This window comes from Falco biarmicus, chromosome 10 (genome assembly GCF_023638135.1).
Source record: "Falco biarmicus isolate bFalBia1 chromosome 10, bFalBia1.pri, whole genome shotgun sequence".
NCBI lineage: Eukaryota > Metazoa > Chordata > Aves > Falconiformes > Falconidae > Falco > Falco biarmicus.
In genome coordinates, this window is record NC_079297.1 from 16,642,361 (window position 1) to 16,659,702 (window position 17,342).

Consider the following 17,342-nt stretch of genomic DNA (forward strand, 5'->3'; position numbering starts at 1 on the left):
AGAGGGGATGGCCCCAGGTGGCTGAGGGGATGACAGCAGCGGGGCTGCCTGTGGACACCCCTTCCCAAAGGCACCGCAGGTGACAAAGTCCCAGCGCTGCCTCGCGCAGCCTGCAGAAGCCAGGGCAGACCCAGGCCCTGCACCCCTCTCATGTGCCTGAATGTACCGCGCTCCTGCTCCGGCAAGGTGTGGGAAGTTTAGTGGAACAAAAGTTGGTCAGAGCTGGAGGCAAAAGCTGGGATGTGACAAGGCGCAAGGGATAGGAATGAGTTTATGGCAAATCAAGTCACTAAACACAACGGCGGCGCTTGGAGCTCTCGCACCCATTTCCTATGGCCCCAGGGCTGCCGGGCTCTTCCCCTATTCTCCAGCAGATGGGACAGTCTGGGCTGTTTTCCCTCCAGTTGAATACAAAGGTGATTTTGTATGCCTCTGCCAGAGGCTGACTTGTTTCTTCAAACCAGGGGTCCTCAAACTACGGCCCACGGGCTGGATACGGCCCCCCAGGGTCCTCAATCCGGCCCCCGGTACTTACAGACCGCCCCCCCCCCCCCCTGCTGGGGGTTGCGGGGGGGGAAACCAAGCAGCCGCAGATGACTGCCTGCCACTTCATCTGCGCGCCGGCCCCCTGGTTAAAAAGTTTGAGGACCCCTGCTTCAAACCTTCTTCTTGGGGTTGGACTAGATGATCCCCAGAGGTCCCTTCCCAACCCTGACCATTCTGTGAACCCTTCCTGGGTTTCCCACCTCAAGAGCTTCCCAGCAGATGGAAGCGTGGTTTCCTTTTCATCCCATTGAGCGCAGGGGTTGCGCTGTGCGGCAAGGGCTCTGTGCAGAGGTCTGCAAGGCACTGGGTCCCCTCCCAGCATCGGCACGGCTGTGTCTGGCTGCCTCAGCACAGGCAGTGCCACTGTGCCTGCCACTGGCTCTGGTGTCCTGAAGAGCAGAGCACTGGGTGGGAGATTCCTGCTCCATCATTCCTGTGGGACCTGAACAGACAGGGAGTTCCTGGGGTGTGAAGGGGCCAGGGAAGGCATAGAGAGGGGCTGTCCCAGCCTGATGTGGGGAGGTGACTGTGCCACCCACCTGTGTGCCTGGAGCTGGTGTGGCAGACGGAGGGATCCGTCATGCATGGTTTGCAGTTGGGATCGGTGCTGCTGAGTGATGAAACTGCAGTATGGTTTCAGTGCCTGCAGGGTGGAGGTGATTCGCCTGGCTGACACCAGCTGCGTCATCCTCATCATCCTTGCCCAGGTGGCAGAGAGCAGCATCACTGGGGCTGGGGGGTAGCGGGGCTGGGAGGCAGGACACAACCTCCTGCCTGGGCAAAGAGGGATGAAGGATTCACAAGAAGCTGGTGTTGAGAGGGTGGGGAGTTCCCCAGGTGAGGCAAGGGATGGGCAGGGTCTGGCAGGGACAGGCAGGGAGATGAGCAGGTGCATCTGCAGAGCTTCAGGCAGGCAGGGAAGGGAATGAGGGACCAGGGTCCGGCAGTGCCGGGAGGCTGTGGGGCTGTGGTATGTGGTGCGGTTTGCCAAGAAGGGTCCTGGGCCCAGCTGGAGGACGTGATCCCAGCCCACGCAGGGCCCGGTGTTGGGGCAGCAGATACAGGAAGCATGTGCAGGAATGTTGTTTCTGTCTGGAGCCCTTGAGCAGGAGCGATGGGGCTTCCAAGCCTCTGACGCAGAGCTGTTCCCCGTGCCTTTGATCCTGCTCCTGCGCCAAGCATCCCCGTGCCTGGGACACGGTGCCATACAGTAGGCTGGTGCTGGCCAGGGCAGCTGGCACATTGGTGGCAGCTCTGCTCCCTGGGCACAGGGTGCTGCAGAGCCCATGGGATGGGAGCAGAGCTGGGCTTGGGGCACTGTGGCGTGGGGCAGTGGGGCCGGCAGCTGCGACTGCCTGGCTTGGCTGGGGGCATGTGCCAGTGCCCTTCCCACCAGACAGTCTGGCTCTGCTGTGGTGGCTGTGGCACTGCTGCTTCCGTGTGGCTGTGCTCTCCTCCACCCGGCGCTGTCTCACCCGCACAAGATGCTGACTCCCTCCCGCCCCGCTTCCCCTTGCTACCACGCTCCTGCCTGGCCCCTTGTGCTAGGAGGGCGCCTGATGCTGTCCACACTCCTGGGCCTGCCCTTCATGCCCGCATCCCCCCTGTCCCTGCCTAGCGCTTTGGACACCCAGGTGTGAGGCAGCAGCTGTGGCGCTGTTGTCCCTTTGCCCCCCTGCTCCTCAGCTCTCCTGCCACCTTTGCCACACGGATGCACCCCATGGCTGCAGCTGTCAGACCTCTCCCCTGGCTGGCTGGTGCTGCGCTCCGTCCCTGGCTGGCCCCCAACCTGCTCGCCTGCACTGGGGCAATGGAGCTGCGAAGGGTCTGGGCCCAGCTCTGGGAGTCCCTGTCTTCATCCAGTCCACCCACACCTCACTGCTGGTCTGGCCAGCACCTTCTGGCTGGAAACCTGCAGCCTCGCAGGGGTGCTGCCATGTCCTGTCAGTCTCTGCCCTGGGCAGGACCTGGCAACAGGGATCCAGGCAGGCCTCCGGCTCCAGATGGGGTCCTGAACCGGTTTCCCACCTCCTCGTGGTGCCTGCTTGTGTGAAGGTGGCCGTGAGTAAGGGCGTGGGAATGGGCTGTGGTGGCTGTTCCTTCCCCTTTTGGCAGTGGTGGTGGTGACAGGCAGCCTCGTGGCTCGGGCAGCGGGCTGGGATGGGGGATGTCTGCGTTGGTTTTTCCATATCATTTGTGTTTACAGGGCTTCTGGTTGTAAACGGTGGTGCTCGGGGGGCGCAGGGCTGGCATAGCACCCTGATGCTCTCGGGATCCCTGGCAGCTAAAAGCCCTCTCCTGCCTGCTGTGCCACTGCCCTCCTCTCCCAGCAGCAGCAGCAGCTGCCCCAAGCATCCCTCTGCACATGCCTGTGCCGGGGACCCGTGCCTTGCCCCAGCTGCCCAGCCTGCCGGGGTACCTGAGCTGGCCACAGCTGCCCTGCACGGGGCCAGGGCTGCCCACGGGGCTCATGCCAGCGGTGTTGAGCCCATCCCTGCGGACTTCCCCTGCCCAGCTCTGAGGCTTTGGGTGCTGCCAGACATGGGGGTTTCCCTGCCGCCCCGGCCCTGCTGCTGCTCCCTGTGGAGCCTCCAGAGAGTCACCAGAAAATCCCCCGGGCCGGTGCCAGGAGGAAGCTGGCAAGCAGGGCCGTGAGTCAGTGGGAGAGGCCAGGCTGGGGGGCAGAGCTGTGGCCAGCAGCCCCCGTCTGAGGCTCTAGCTGCCCAGCTTGAGGATGTTCGGGGCCACTGGCCTGAGCACCCCAGCACTGGCGCACCCCAGAGCTGGATGGCACCGGGCAAGTATGGGCTTGCTGGGACAGGCTGTGCAGCATGTGGGCCCTGGCTCTCAGCTCCTGCCATTGCTTGCTTCGAGGCCCCGCTTTCTAAGCCCGGTCCCTGCCAGCACTGCTCTGCTCCTCGGGGCTGTGGCTTTGCCCTCAGGGGACTCGCCGGTAGTGCAGTGCAGTGCAGGCCGTGCAGTGCGGTGCGGCCGGTGCCGTGGCGGCATGCCCAGGCTGTGGGAGCTGCAGCTCCTGCATGAGGCATAAAAAAGGGGCAGGAATAGCATGGGAAAGGGCCAGGGTTCTGCCACAGTGCCAGGGAGGCCAGAGCCAGATCTGGCCCCCCCGGCTGCACCCCAGAGCCAGTGTCAGGCATCGCCTTGCCCGGGCTCTCCTGGGGGTGCATCCTCCCAGGCGAGCTTTTGCATCCAGCTCCTGCACCAGCTCTGTGCTGCAGGCTGAGGTCCTGGTGCCCAGGTAAGCAGAGGATGAGGAGCGGTGCCTGCTCCCTGCATGCCCCAGGAGCCGCCAGCTGCGGTGGGGGCCTCGGGGCAACTCAGCCTTGCCCAGGCCTCGCCCCGGCTGCCAGCCAGGCAGGGAGCATGGGGAGCTGCTGCCTCCTGCCTTGCAAGGAGCTAGGCCAGGTACAGGGGTGAGTGGCAGCAGGCTGAACCCTGCGAGGTGGGGAGGTGATGGGGGTGACCCGGCTGTTGGGGTCCCTGGCCTGCGTCTGGCAGGGAGGGGGCTCGGTACAGGCACCACAAGCTGGATGTGTTTGTCACACCGGAGCGCAGGACAGCAGCTGCATGTGGGGCAACTTCCTCCGCCTGGGAACCAGGGCTGCTCTTGCAGGGCTGTGGCGGGCAGTGAGGCAACCCTGCGATTTCTCAGCGCCGCTTCCTCCCGGTGGGGCTTGTGCTGCCTGTGAGCTCCCCGACCACAGCCCTGGTGCTGCATCCTGCTGGCACCGGGCCCCTGCCACTCAGCGGCTTCTCTGCACGTGGCTAGATTCAGAGTGGGGCTGTGGGACCCTGGCTGAGCAGGAAGGGGGTCCGGGGCAGAGCCTGTGCCTGGGGTGAGCCCCCTCAGTGAGCCCATCTGCCCCACATGAGTGATGCTCCGCCAGGGATGAGCCCTCCTTCGAGCGTGGGACTCCTTCAAGTATGGCCCCTCTCACCACCCCGAGCCTTGCGGGACACCAGTATAACCTGTTCATCCCCTGGGCTGGGAGCTGTGTGTTCAGCTCAGCCAGAGCTGGGGTGATGCAGGGAAGGGGTGGCTGCAGGGGCACAACTGGGGCCTTTGAGAGCCAGGAGCAACAGGGACGGGGTGGCCTGGGAAGATTGTCCTCCTGAAGCTGGCTGAGGCTCAGCAGGGCACTGTGAGCCCGGGATTAGCAAGAGCTGGGGAAGGGGGACCTGTCCTGGGACCTGTGTCTCAGGCAGCATCGTTGCGCTGCACTGGCCCTCCCACCACCGTTGCTGATGCTGCGTGTTTCTCTCTGCTCAGCCGTTTGTTTTCCCCTCACTCTTCATCCCTGTTTGCTTTCCCCTTCACCACTCCTGTTCCCACAACCGTCGGCACTTTGGGAGAATCAGGAAAACACCATCCCATGGTGAGGTTTGTGCTGTGCTGGGTGGGAACCTGAGTCAGCAGTGCCCTGCAGAACAGCCAGCAGTATGGATGGGGCACCTCAGTGTCCCATGGCACCGGCTGGAGCATCCCCAGGCATGGAGCTGCTCCCAGTCAGGTGCCGCCCCAGTTCCATGGGCTCTGCCTGGTGGCTGATGGCAAGTGGGCTTAGAGGCACCCATGGTGTGATGAGTCACAGAGAATCCTATGCCAGGAATGCTATGCTCCACCAGGGTGATGTAGCCACAGTGGGGTACATGGGGATGGATGCTGTGTCCCAGTGGGGGTCTGAGCTCTGATGTCTGGCTCCCGAGCAGGCACTGCAGCTCTGGGCAGGGGCTCTCCTGCCAGCTCTGCCCACCCAGCCCCAATACCCACCCAGGCCCCCACAGGTCTGGGCCTGGCAGCATCCGCCCTTGGCCAGCCAAGCTCAGCCTCATCCAGCGCGGCAACTGTAGGGTCCTGGGTGCCTGGCTGGCCCTCCCAGCCTCTCTGACCCCCTGCTGTACCCAGGCCTTGGGGCTGGCAGGGCAATGCCCCTTGCTGCCAGGTCTCCCACCGCAGGGCAGCTGCAGGACAGCTGTGCCATGTCATACCCCGGTGCAGCCGCCTGGCTACTCGCCCTCATGCCTGTTGTCACCCCTTTTGTGGCCATGAGATCAAGCGTGTTTAGTAAACAAGGTGATGAAACAGTTAAGGCAAGAAACGGAGGAGCCTGAGTGTGCATTTCGTCACCGTGGGAAGGGAGTGTGAGTAGCCTGAGGGGTCTGAGAGTGACTCACTGCCCTCCCCACCGAATAAATAGGAGCAGGAGCCCGGCAGCACCCAGAGCAGAGCAGCAGGGACCCGGCACAGCCACAGCCTTCCTGCCACCACCGCGCCATGGCACTCATCCTCCTGGGCCCACTTGCTGTGGGGCTGCTAGCCATCTCCTGCTGCGCAGCCCCTCTCCAGAGCAAGCCACAGATGGTTGTCACCTTCCCCGGGGAGCTGGTCAGCACCCTGTCGGACCTGGAGCTGGCGGAGGTGAGGGGAGTGCAACTCCACAGCCCCCTCCCGGCATCCAGGACCCCGGGGGGCTCCCGGGGTGGCAGTGTGGGGCTGTGGGCTGAGCTCAGGGGCTGCCATCTCCCTGAGACTCGGGAAGTGCCCTGGCTGCAATCGAGCACCAGAGGTGTGCAGTGCCCGGCACTGCCCAAGCCCTCTCCCACCTGGCTCAGCCCCTCCGGCTGCCTTTCCTCCCCAGAGCTACCTGCTGCGGTTCGGTTACACCACAGAGCGGGAGGCAAGGACAGGCAGCAAACACGTGTCCCTGGCCAAGGCTCTGCGCAAGATGCAGAAGCAGCTGGGCCTGGAGGAGACAGGAGAGCTGGACGCTGGCACACTGGAGGCCATGCGAGCACCTCGCTGCGGCGTCCCCGACGTGGGATCCTTCCTCACCTTTGAGGGGGACCTCAAGTGGGACCACATGGACCTGACTTACCGGTGAGTCAGCCCCAGGAGATGGAGCCTGGTGCCCACAGGGCGATGGTCCCCAGGGATGGAGAAGGGCGTGAGAGCCCATGCAGGGCAGCAGCCTCAGCTCAGCCCACTGGCCAGGCCTCGGCACAGCCAGGGCCAAGCTAACACAGTGGCAGCATCTGCTGCCCAGAACCCAGGACAGCATCTGAGCCCTGGCCCAGGGGTGGTGGCTAGCTGCTCTGCCTGGTTGTGCCAGCACTGCTGTCCCCTCCTGGGGTGGGGGCATATCCCCACATGTGCCTGGAGCAGGGTCACTCCTGCATCACAAACCAGGATCTAGCAGTGCTGAACCCCCGCCTGCCCCCGGTAGGGTGGTGAACTACTCCCCTGACCTGGACCCTGCCGTGATTGATGATGCCTTCAAGCGAGCGTTTAAAGTGTGGAGCGACGTGACTCCCCTCACCTTCACCCAGATATACAGCGGCGAGGCAGACATCATGATCATGTTTGGCAGCCAAGGTGATGTCCCACGGGCAGGCAGGGAGCTGGGAGCCAGCTCAGCTGTGGGGAGAGGGCTGGTAATGTGCCTTGTCTGTGGGTTTGTCACCCCACATCTCCCCGGGACGTGCCTAGGGTCCTTCCGCCCCTGCATGTGCCAACAGGCACGTGCAGGCACGCAGGGCATGCACAGGGCTTGTGTGCCTGCAGATCCGTGCATGTGCCAGGGACATGGGGGCTCCTCTGGTGGGGCCAGCTCTGAGGCTGTTTTTCCCCACAGAGCATGGGGACGGGTACCCCTTTGATGGCAAGGACGGGCTCTTAGCCCATGCTTTTCCCCCGGGCCGTGGCATCCAGGGTGATGCTCACTTTGATGATGATGAGCTCTGGACACTGGGAACTGGCTTAGGTAAGGAAAAGCAGGGCCTGGTGGGTTGGGGGTGGGCTGGCGGCACCCGCCTCAGCCCCATTGCTGAGCCACCCCTCTCCCAAGCAGTGGTGAAGACCCGCCATGGGAACGCAAATGGTGCCAACTGCCACTTCCCCTTCACCTTCGAGGGCCGCTCCTACTCCCGGTGCATCACGGAGGGGCGCACGGATGGGCTGCCCTGGTGCGCCACCACCACCAGCTACGACCGGGACAAGAAATACGGCTTCTGCCCCAGCGAACGTGAGTAGTGGCAGCTGCAGCCCCTGCCTGGCCCTGTGGGTGCCGAGGGCTGTCCTCACCCTTCCTCACTCTGCAGTTCTCTACACCAACGGAGGCAACAGCAATGGGTCTCCCTGTGTCTTCCCCTTTGTCTTTGATGGCACCTCCTACAACACCTGCACCACGGATGGGCGCTCCGATGGCTACCGCTGGTGTGCCACACTGCCAACTTTGACCAGGACAAGAAATACGGCTTCTGCCCCAACCGAGGTGTGAGTGGGAAGGGGGCGCGTGGGGAGGGGGCATGCAGGGTGGCTGGTCCCTGACCATGGTGTGCAGGGTGGGCACCCAAGGGGTCTTGAGGCTGTCCTGGGGTCTGGCCAGTATGGCTGGGGCCAGCCTCACTGACACTGTGCTGCAGACACGGCGGTGATCGGCGGCAACTCCCAGGGGGACCCGTGCGTCTTCCCCTTCACCTTCCTGGGGCAGTCCTACAGCACCTGCACCAGTGAGGGCAGGCAGGACGGCAAACTCTGGTGTGCCACCACCAGCAACTATGACACTGACAAGAAGTGGGGCTTCTGCCCTGACAGAGGTACTGGCCCCGCTGCCCACACTCTCTGTGGCAGGTCATGGTCCCTGGCCAGCGCACTCCTATGGGGGTCATGGTTCCTGGCTGGCATGTTGCATCCTGTCCCGCCGGGTGCTGAGGCTGGTGCTTTCCCCCAGGTTACAGCATCTTCCTGGTGGCTGCCCACGAGTTTGGGCACTCGCTGGGGCTGGATCACTCCAGTGTGCGTGAGGCTCTGATGTACCCCATGTACAGCTATGTTCAGGACTTTCAGCTGGACCCAGATGATGTCCGGGGCATCCAGTATCTCTATGGTGAGCAGCAGTGCCACAGCTGGGCATGCCGGGAGTCCTGCGGTGCTGGGCTGGCCCATGGCCTCATGCCTTCCCCTGTGTTTGTTCAGGTCGTGGCTCTGGCCCTGAGCCCACTGCCCCTGCACCTGTGCCCACCAAGGAGCCCCAGCCCATGCCCACGGAGGCTGGCAGCACCTCCACCACCGAGGAGGAGGAGGAAACACCAGAGCCCACGACTGAGCCCATTCCTGTGGACCCCAGCTGGGATGCCTGCATGGAGAAGAACTTCGACGCTATCACAGAGATCAATGGGGAGCTGCATTTCTTCAAGGATGGGTGAGCAGCAGCACCTGACACTTGCTGCCCTGGACGGTGCTGGGCTGATGCAGGGATGTGGGGGGACACAGGGCTGTGCCGGGGGTGTGGGGGAACATGGGGCTGCGCTGGGGCAAGGTTATAAAGATGGCTGATCTTCCCCACTAGGAGATACTGGACCCTCTCATCCTTCTGGAAGTCAGGCATCGAGGGTGCCTTCTCCATTACAGACACCTGGCCTGGCCTCCCGGCTGTCATCGATGCCGCTTTCCAGGATGTGCTCACCAAAAGGGTCTTCTTCTTTGCTGGTGAGCTCTGCCCCTGCTGCCCTCTGCCCCAGTGCTGCCAGCGTTGCAAGGAGCCTGGTGCTGCCCCGGCACTCTTGGGGCCAGCTAACGCCCATGCTCTCTCCTGGATGCAGGTCGGCAGTTCTGGGTATTTTCTGGCAAGAGCGTGCTGGGCCCCCGGGGGATTGAGAAGCTGGGCATCGGGAAGGAAGCTGGCCGCATCTCCGGGGCCCTGCAGCGGGGCCGCGGCAAAGTGCTGCTCTTCAGTGGGGAGAGCTACTGGCGGTGAGTGGGTCCAGACAGCCACGGTGGTGCCTGAGGTGGTGCCTGCCCTGCCAGCTCCTCCCGGTGAGGGGCTGGGAAGGAGGGCTCCCGGCAGCCCTAAGCACGGCTCTGCTCTCCCCGTAGGCTGGACGTGAAGGTCCAGAGGGTGGACAAGGGCTACCCTCGTGCCACCGAAGATGTCTTTACCGGCGTCCCCCTTGACGCACGCAATGTCTTCTTCTACCAAGGTGAGTGGGGACCTGGCAGGTAGGGGCTGTGTGGTCCCTGGGCTGCTCTGAGCTGTGTTGCCCTGGTGCTGGGCTTGGGGTGCTCGTGGGTGTGGGGGGTGCCCTGGGGCTGGGCATGCCATCAGCCCCAGTGGATCCCTGTGGTGGGGCTGGCTGGGCTGTGGCAAGGGCCGTGTGCCAGGACCAGATCCCCACATAGGTCCTCACATGGCTGGCCTCCTGCTGACCCTCCATTCTATCTGCTTCCCTCCTCACCCAGACAAGTATCACTTCTGCCGGGGCAGCTTCTACTGGAGAATGACACCACGCTACCAGGTGGACCGGGTGGGCTACATCAAGTACGACATCCTGCAGTGTCCCCAGCACTGAGGGCCTGACCAGCTGCCTGGCTCCAGCTGGCACGCTGCTCCCTGCCCACTGCTCCTCACAGCCTGACCCCCGGGGTACCGGGGGCAGCACAGCTGTGGGGCAGCCCCAGTCAAGGTGAGGGCTTTGCCGTCTCCCCCGAAGGAAGGGGCAGGGAGTCTTGGGGTCGCCCCTTGGGAGCTGCCCGGCCCGGGGAGCCCCGGCTGGGGAGCAGGACTCTTGCTGCAGCCGGAATCGTGCCATCGCTGGCAGCACCGGCTCCACTGCGCGGAGGCGTTTGCCTGGTGCAAACCACACATGGATTTGTAACGACTTTGTCTTTTTCCTGTGCCAGCCGTGCCGGGTCAGGCTGGGCTCTGCTGGGAGCTGGTGCCCAGGGTCTTGGCCAGGGCAGGGGTGTCAGGCTCTGCCTTGCTCCTGCCCGCTGCCTGCTGTGCCAACCTCCATCTGCCTGTTTTTAATAAAGACAATTCTTTGGACATGGTCTCCGAGTGCTCCATCAGCTGGCCAGGGCTAAGGGCATCGCCCTCCCTGGGGCCATGAGGTGCCAGCATCGGTGGGGAAGGAGATACTCGGCAGGGGGCTACAGCCAAACCCCTCTTCCTTGAAGGGCTCTGGGATGCCTAAGGGACACTGGGTCCCACCGGGGACGGTGTCCCTTGGTCCCAACATCCCCCCCCCCCCCCAGCCCCTCACAGCCCTCCGGGTCTCTCCATCCTCCGGAGCCCCTCCTGCCCCCCACCCCCCCCAGACCCTGGCCCCCCCCCTACGCCGGCAGCCCCTGACCCTCCTCTGCACCCCGGCACCCCACCGGCAGTGACAGACGGGCATTTGTCACAGCCTGCGACCCGACGAGTGGCCGGGCCCCCCCGCTGCAGCCCGGATCTCCCGCTACAGCCGGGTCCCCGCAGCGCCGCCCGGCCTGGCCCAGCATGGCCCGCGGAGCCCAGCGCCGGGGCCGGGGCAGGGTGGGGCGGCCGCAGCCCCGAGGCTGTAATTAGCTGTAATTAGCGGTCGCGGCTCCGCGCAGGGCGGGGACAGAGCGCGGCCCCGGCCCGACCCGCCGGGGTCCGGTCCCAGCACCCCCCGTGCGGCGGCGGCGGGGCCGGGCGGGGCGGAGCGGCCCGCGGTCCGTCCCGTCGAGCCGGGCCGAGCCGAGCCAAGCTGAGGCTGGCCGAGCCGAGCCGAACCGAGCTTAGCTCAGCCGGGCTTCGTCAAGCCGAACCGAGCCGGGCCAGCTCAGCTAGCCGTGCCCGCCGATCCGAGCCGAGCCGAGCCGAGCCGATCCGAGCCGTGCCAGACCTGCAGCTGCGGGGGCGGCGCGGCGGGCGGTGCCGCGGGCACTAGGACCCCGGTCAGCGCCCGGCGGGGCCGCGCTCGGCGGCCGCCGGGGCCCGGAGCCACTTGTGGAGGCGGCGGGGCCATGAGCCGGCGGTTCACCGTCACCGCGCTGCCCCGCCACGGCCCCGCGGCCGCCCGCGGACCCGACCGCGGCGCGGGGGGCGGCCGCCTGGCCGGCCGCGACGGCAGAGGTGAGCGCCCGGGCACGGCCGGCGGGGCGGGTGGCGGGGCAGGGTCCGTGAGGAGGGGTCCGTGGGGCAGGGTTGCGTGAGGAGGGTCCGTGGGGCAGGGTCCATGAGGAGGGGTCTGTGGGGCAGAGCCGGTGGAGCAGGGTCCGTGGGCAGGGCAGGGTCTGTGGGGAGGGTCCGCAGGGCAGGGCCGTCGGGGCACCGTGGCGGGGTGCAGAGTCGCCCCGGCCCCGCAGTCGGTCGGCCGGGCCCCTCGGAGGCGGTGGGGCCCCTCGGAGCAGGGCTGGCGTGGAGCTGCGGGACTCGGGGGACAGCACTGCCTGGGTGGGACCCCTCATTCCCAGGCTGTCCCCTGGCGCTGCCCCTGTTCCCTGGGGATCTCCCCTGCCCCGTCCCTGTCCTGGGGGTCTGTCAGAGCAAGGCCCTGCTCCTACAGCACCGGCAGCAGGATGGAGCCGGGGCCACGGCTGGTGTGTGGGGGGACGGCTGCGGGGTGTGAGGCTGCATGCTGGTCCTTGGGGAGCTATGGAGGATGGTGGGCTACAGTCAGCCCTCAGTGGTGGCAGCCCACCGGGTTGCAGCAAGTGTGGGGTCCAGCAGGCCATTGCCTTGCGCTGCCCAGGGGATGTGGTGGCAGGGCTGTGCTGTCACCAGAGCCATTATTGATCCCAGAAACCCAGACGACAGCAGCACCGTGCTGCGCGGAGCTGTGACCTTGCGCCCTCGGCGAAGGGCGCTGGTGGGAGGCAGCGAGCAGCCGGACAGGCGCCACGATGCCAAGCTGGGCTGTACCCCCGCAAGTGGGCTCTGGCCCCTGGGGCCCCCTGCCCAGGATCCCAGCTGTGGTGGAGCAGTGTGGGGCAGGACCTGGTGGCGAGTGGGTGCAGGGCCACTTGTCGCCCCGCAGCATCTCCGGGCAGCTGGGCCTGGCCCATGGGCTGCATCAGGGCAGAGCAGCCGGTGCTGAGCCGGACCAATGGCTGGAGCCTGTGGCCCTCCAGGAATAGTTTATCGGCTTGGCGGCTGATCGGCTCGCTGGGGGCCAGGCAGGCTAGGTGAAGAGCAAGCCTGGCCCCAGGGGAGCTGGGGTGGGCATGCTGCAGGGGCCACAGCAGGGGAGGCGCAGGGACCGCGTCACTCCCCAGCCGAGCTGTGACCTTGTGCCCTCACAGAGGACAGCCACCGGCCCAGCCCTGCCAGCAGGCACCCCAGCACCGACCCTGTGCTGTGGATCAGCCGCAGCTGTGGTGGGGTGCATCCCAAGGGGTCGGGGCAGCATGCAGGAGAGCCCCTGGGCTGCCCCGATTCGTGCCCTGCATTGCTCCACAACCCTGGGGCTGTGGATGCAGCCTCCCGAGGTGGGTGGGTGGGCAGGGGTGCCATGTGGCTAGGTGCCTGTGGGGCTGGCGTGGGGCTGTGGGTGGCAGAGCTGCCTGTGCAGCTCCCAAGGAGAGATCAAGTCCTGGGTGGGTGCTCGGCACCGCCTGGCCTTTCGCAGTGTCACGCGTGGGGCTGGCAGTGGCAAGGGGCGATGGAGGCCCCAGGACCTCGGAGCAGGAGCAGGTGGGTGCTGCAGCTGGCCGTGCCGCTCGGTGCTGGGGTGGCGTGGGGACCCACCGGGCGGTGGGAGAGCCCTCTGCTCCCGCACAGACGCCGGCGCTGCGGGACCCCCGGTCCCCGCGAGGCCTGTCTCTTGGCGGGCCTGGCCCGGGAGCAGCCTGCCCGGCGGGCTGGGGCCGCGCTGCCCGCGCAGTGCCGGGCTCCGGGGCCGGCTCGCTGCCGCGCCTCCCGGCGGGCCTTGCCCGTGGGCGGCCCCAGGCGGCCGGCGCTGGGCGGGTTCAGCCCCGTGCGGACCCCGGGCAGCCGGGGCGGCCGGCGGAAGCGGGTGCCTGGGGCCGGGCAGGGCGCGGGCAGGGTGCCGCCGCGGGGGCCCGGGGCCGGGTGCAGGTCGCAGGTTGCTGCTGCAGCACGGCCGGAGCCGGGGCTGGGTGCGGGGGTCAGGACAGGTCGGGGCGGACGGCGCGGGGTCTGGGCGGGGGCGGACGGGGCTGGGCGGGGCCTCGCTGCCGCCAGGGGGCGCTGCCGGGACGGCCTCCGACGGGGGGGCTGTGTCCGGCCCCGCCCCGCCCCGCCCGCCGGCCCCGCCCGCTGAGCCACCCCCACCGGGGTCTCCCCCGGCACCCGCGGCGTGGGGGGCCGGGCCTTCCGTGGGGCCGGGGATCGGGTGAGCGTCCCCAGGGACCCAGCCGTGCCCCACCCCGGGACGCGGGCCGTGGGGCAGCTGCCCTGGCTCGGGGCGGGGGGGCGCACCAAAGCATCCCTGGCGCGGAGCCCCCCCGCCCCTCCGTGTCCCGAGGCAGCCGGCCTCGGCAGCAGTCGCCATGGCAACCATCCGGTTAAGGAGCCTCTCTTGTTGCCGTGGAAACCGGGTCCGGTGTCATCCCTGCCGACGGCTCCTGATACTGGGGGGGTTCAGCCACTCTCCCAGACCCGCCGTGGGGCCGGTGGCAGGGCTGTGTGGGTCAGGCATGCTGGGGGCACGGGGGGCACCTGGAGGGGTGGGCTTGGGAAGCAGCAGGGACCCCACCAGCCCTGGCTGCCTCCTGGCTGCGCAGCTGCTGCCTGCAGGGATACCCCACTGCAGAGCTGCTGCCCCAGGGGGCCGGGGTGCGAGGTGGGGGCTGGGCCCCCACAGCCCCCACTTGTGGTACCAGGCTCAGAGGGGTGCATGTGAGGGGCAGGCTCAGTGGGGCTGCATGGGTGGTGGGCCAGCCTCCCCTGCCCACCATGCCCTGCTGCCACAGCCCCCCACCCCTCACTCCCCAGACCCCCGGCTCCCTCAGCACAGAGCCGCACAAGACAGTTTCATGGGATACTGGGCGCACTTGGGAGGCAGTGTTAAAAGCACCAAGGGGCCATGCCAAGGAGGGGCCGTATGGCACAGGAGTGTGTGGGGCTGCTCCTGGAGGGGCTGGGGCAGCCCAAACCGCAACTGCCACCTGCAGCACCTTTCCGAGGCCTCTCTGTGCCACTGAACCCATTGTGGGGTGCTCCAGCAGGGTGCCAGGGGCTGAGGGTGCTTGCACAGGCTGTGGGGCCAGGTAGGAGGTGCCGTGTGGGACACAGGACACCCTAGTGCCTCGGTCAGCCGTGCTCCTGCACCCGACCCTTTTGGGAGCAGCCGGCAATGGCTATGCAGCTGCTCCTCAGCCAGCACTGTGCCCTCCAGCCCTTGCTCAGCTGCTGCTGCCCGCCATCGCTAGGGCCCTGCAGCCGGCACGGGGCTGCTCGGGGGCTCCTCAGCTGTGCTGCCTGGGAGCGGGGGCCAGCGGGAGGAGGTCACCCCCGTGGCTCATCCCTGTGCCGGGCTGCCTGGCTGCCCACTGCCATGGTCCTGCTGCGGGCAAGACATATGGGCAGGGCAGCCAGGGATGCTGTGCCAGCTGCGCATGGTGTGGGGCCATGGTGACGCAGGAACACAAGTCCTCCTGGCCTGCCCCACTGCCTCCCTTCCGCTCTTGGCCTTGGGCAGCTGCACTGGCTCCCGACTCCCTGTGGCTCTGCTCCCAGCCCCACAGGACACCATCCCTCCCTCCCTCCACATCCTGTCCCAGCACTGGAGCTGCTGGCAGGTCCCAGCTGGCACCTGTGTCACCTCCAGGCTCTGTTTCTGCTCTGGTGCTGGTGGCATGGCCCTGACCTGTCTGGATGGGGACAAGCAAGACCCTTCTGTCCGGTCGAGGTGCTGCAGGGCATGCTGCTCCTGGGCTCATGGGGCTGGCAGGGCAGAGCAGTGCAGAGCGAACGGTGGTGCAAATCCTCTGGCACAGCCCCAGACTGTGCATATGCATCACTGTCCTCCGTGCTCACTGTGCCTCCAGGCTCCCCTCACAGCTCCATCCTCCTGGGGTCTCTCCTGCCCCAGCTCTTCTTTCTCTGGGGGCTGCCTAGCCTCATGCTCTTGAGCACCCTGCTGAGCCAGGACCACAGGGTCTCCTGTCCAGGCAGGGTGTAGGTCAGGCAGGCTGCTGACGGTGCCCGGGGATCACTGCAGGTGGTGCAGCATGCCAACGGGCATCTCTGCAGCGCGGCCACCCTCGCTTCTGCCAGGCTGCCCACTCCATGCCCTCAGGAGGTTTCCCAGTGCCTCCAGCACATGTCTTGCTCCTGGGAGGTTTCACCACTGCTGGTGACAGGACAGGCAAGGGCTGTGTGGCTGGCTGCTGGGACACCTGTCCTGCCAAGGACTGTGTGGATGGTTTCCCCCACCCGGTCTCTGTGCAACATGATGGGTGCAGGGGGTTCTGGGATGCGCCTGGGGGGCTCTGTGGGGTCTGCAGTGGCACGGGGTGGTTTGCAGGGATGCTTCATGTCCCAGACTGGCTCTGGCTTTTGGGGGTCTTGCACAGCTCAGCAGTCTCCATCCCAGGGAAGGGTATAGAGGCATCACTGGGGGAGTGGTCCAGCTGTGCTGTGCCAACCCCTTGGCCTGGCAGAGGAGCTGCGCAGCTCTCCCTCGTCATTCCTGGGCAGCTTCTTGCAGTTAAGTGGGGCACTGATGCTGTGCCTGGCCCCATTCCAGGATGCTGCCTGGACCCAGGCTTGGGGGCCACTTGCAGCTGATTCCCCCACCATGCCCAGGGAAAGCCATCTGCCTCCCTCCATCCTGTGCTCCTCTGCACAGTGGGCACTGCAGGGTGCCGGGAAAGGGGTCTGTCACCGGGGCTGCAGGCAACATGAGGGAATGGGTACTGCCCAAACCATGCCAAATCTCTCTGCTCCTGATGTGCTGGGGCTGCCAACCCCAGCCCCAGGCCATCATGCTCATGGGCCAGGGTTAGGTCAGTGCTGTGCTGGGGGGTGGAACCCCCTGGTCCTGGCTCTGCCCTGGGGACACCCTCAATGTTCCCACCCCTGCTGGTGGGCCCCTGCACGTGGGCTAAGCAACTGCAGTCAATAGTGTAGCCCCTCTGTGCTGCTGTCAAATCCCAGCCCCTGAAACGGAGCCATAATCCAGGGATTAGGGGATTAGTGGTCTTTCACGTGCTCCCTCCCCCCATCTGTTTGAGCAGGAGAATCCCTCCTGTGCGGAGCCCACGCGCTGCAGCCTCCTGCGCAAAACCACCCTCGTCACTCGCCGTGGCTGGCTGGCCCCTGCACGGCCCCCGGCTTGCTGCCTCTCTGCCCAGCCACGGCTTCTGCGTGTGGGTGGGCTCTGCAACCCCCCTCCAGACCCACCAGGGAGAGTGGCTCTGCCTGCTGCGTCCTGCCTGCAGCCCTGGCTGTGCAGGCAGCATGCGGGGGCCAGTCCTGTCCCTTGGGAGCAGGCCAGCCCCTTGCTCCGGCGCTGGCTCCTGCTCAAGGCCAAGGGATGCGGGGGCAAGGGGATGGTGCTGCTGTGGCTGGGCAGGGGCAGCCCCATGCCATGACCGGCATGCAGGGTGCTGGGCAGGGAGGGTTGGGGGGGGGTCAACCAAGAGGGTGGTGGCAGCGCTCTGCCCGCACTGGGGCAGCCCCCGAGCTGCCCACCCTGCCTGTGGTCTGATCTGCGCCATTTGTGACAGGGCTGGGGCTGTGCCGGCATGGTTCCTGGGGGATGCTGGGCCTGGGGGTCCTGGCTGCAGCAGGGCAGGGGCTCTGGCTGCTGGCAGGATGTATGTGAGGGGTCTGAAGCCTTCCCACCCCGCAAGGTGAGGGCTGGGGAGCTTCTGCGCTGCAGAGAAGCTGGCCCTGTACCAGGAGAAAGTAAACAATTAATTACAGCCGTCAAGAAGTAACTAACGCCAGCAGGCTGTCATGATCTCAGCCTGCTCCGGAGGAGATGCCGGGAGCTGTAGCCAGCTCCGGCTCTGGGATCCTCCCGGATTAAGTGGGTGAGAGAAAAGAGTGGGGCTGCAAGCA

At 66.4% G+C, this 17,342-nt stretch overlaps 2 protein-coding genes across 3 annotated transcripts in view; both read left to right on the forward strand.

Moving 5' to 3' along the window:
- The first annotated feature begins 5,749 nt into the window (after window positions 1-5,749).
- MMP9 (matrix metallopeptidase 9) lies at window positions 5,750-10,391 on the forward strand. Its single transcript, XM_056353854.1, is given in 14 exon segments — window positions 5,750-5,986; window positions 6,207-6,445; window positions 6,792-6,940; window positions 7,200-7,328; window positions 7,416-7,589; window positions 7,666-7,785; window positions 7,788-7,838; window positions 7,990-8,163; window positions 8,298-8,453; window positions 8,543-8,768; window positions 8,916-9,055; window positions 9,169-9,319; window positions 9,443-9,546; window positions 9,806-10,391. Coding segments are annotated over 14 exon segments (2,067 nt in total). The 5' UTR covers window positions 5,750-5,842; the 3' UTR covers window positions 9,916-10,391.
- A 665-nt stretch (window positions 10,392-11,056) lies between these two features.
- The window catches only part of SLC12A5 (solute carrier family 12 member 5), a 34,287-nt gene continuing 28,001 nt past the window's right edge, over window positions 11,057-17,342 (forward strand). For both annotated transcript variants that reach the window (XM_056353255.1, XM_056353256.1), the window contains exon 1: window positions 11,057-11,444. In XM_056353255.1, coding sequence (XP_056209230.1) covers window positions 11,336-11,444 — 109 coding nt within the window. In that variant the 5' untranslated portion in view covers window positions 11,057-11,335. The remainder of the gene's footprint in view (window positions 11,445-17,342) is intronic.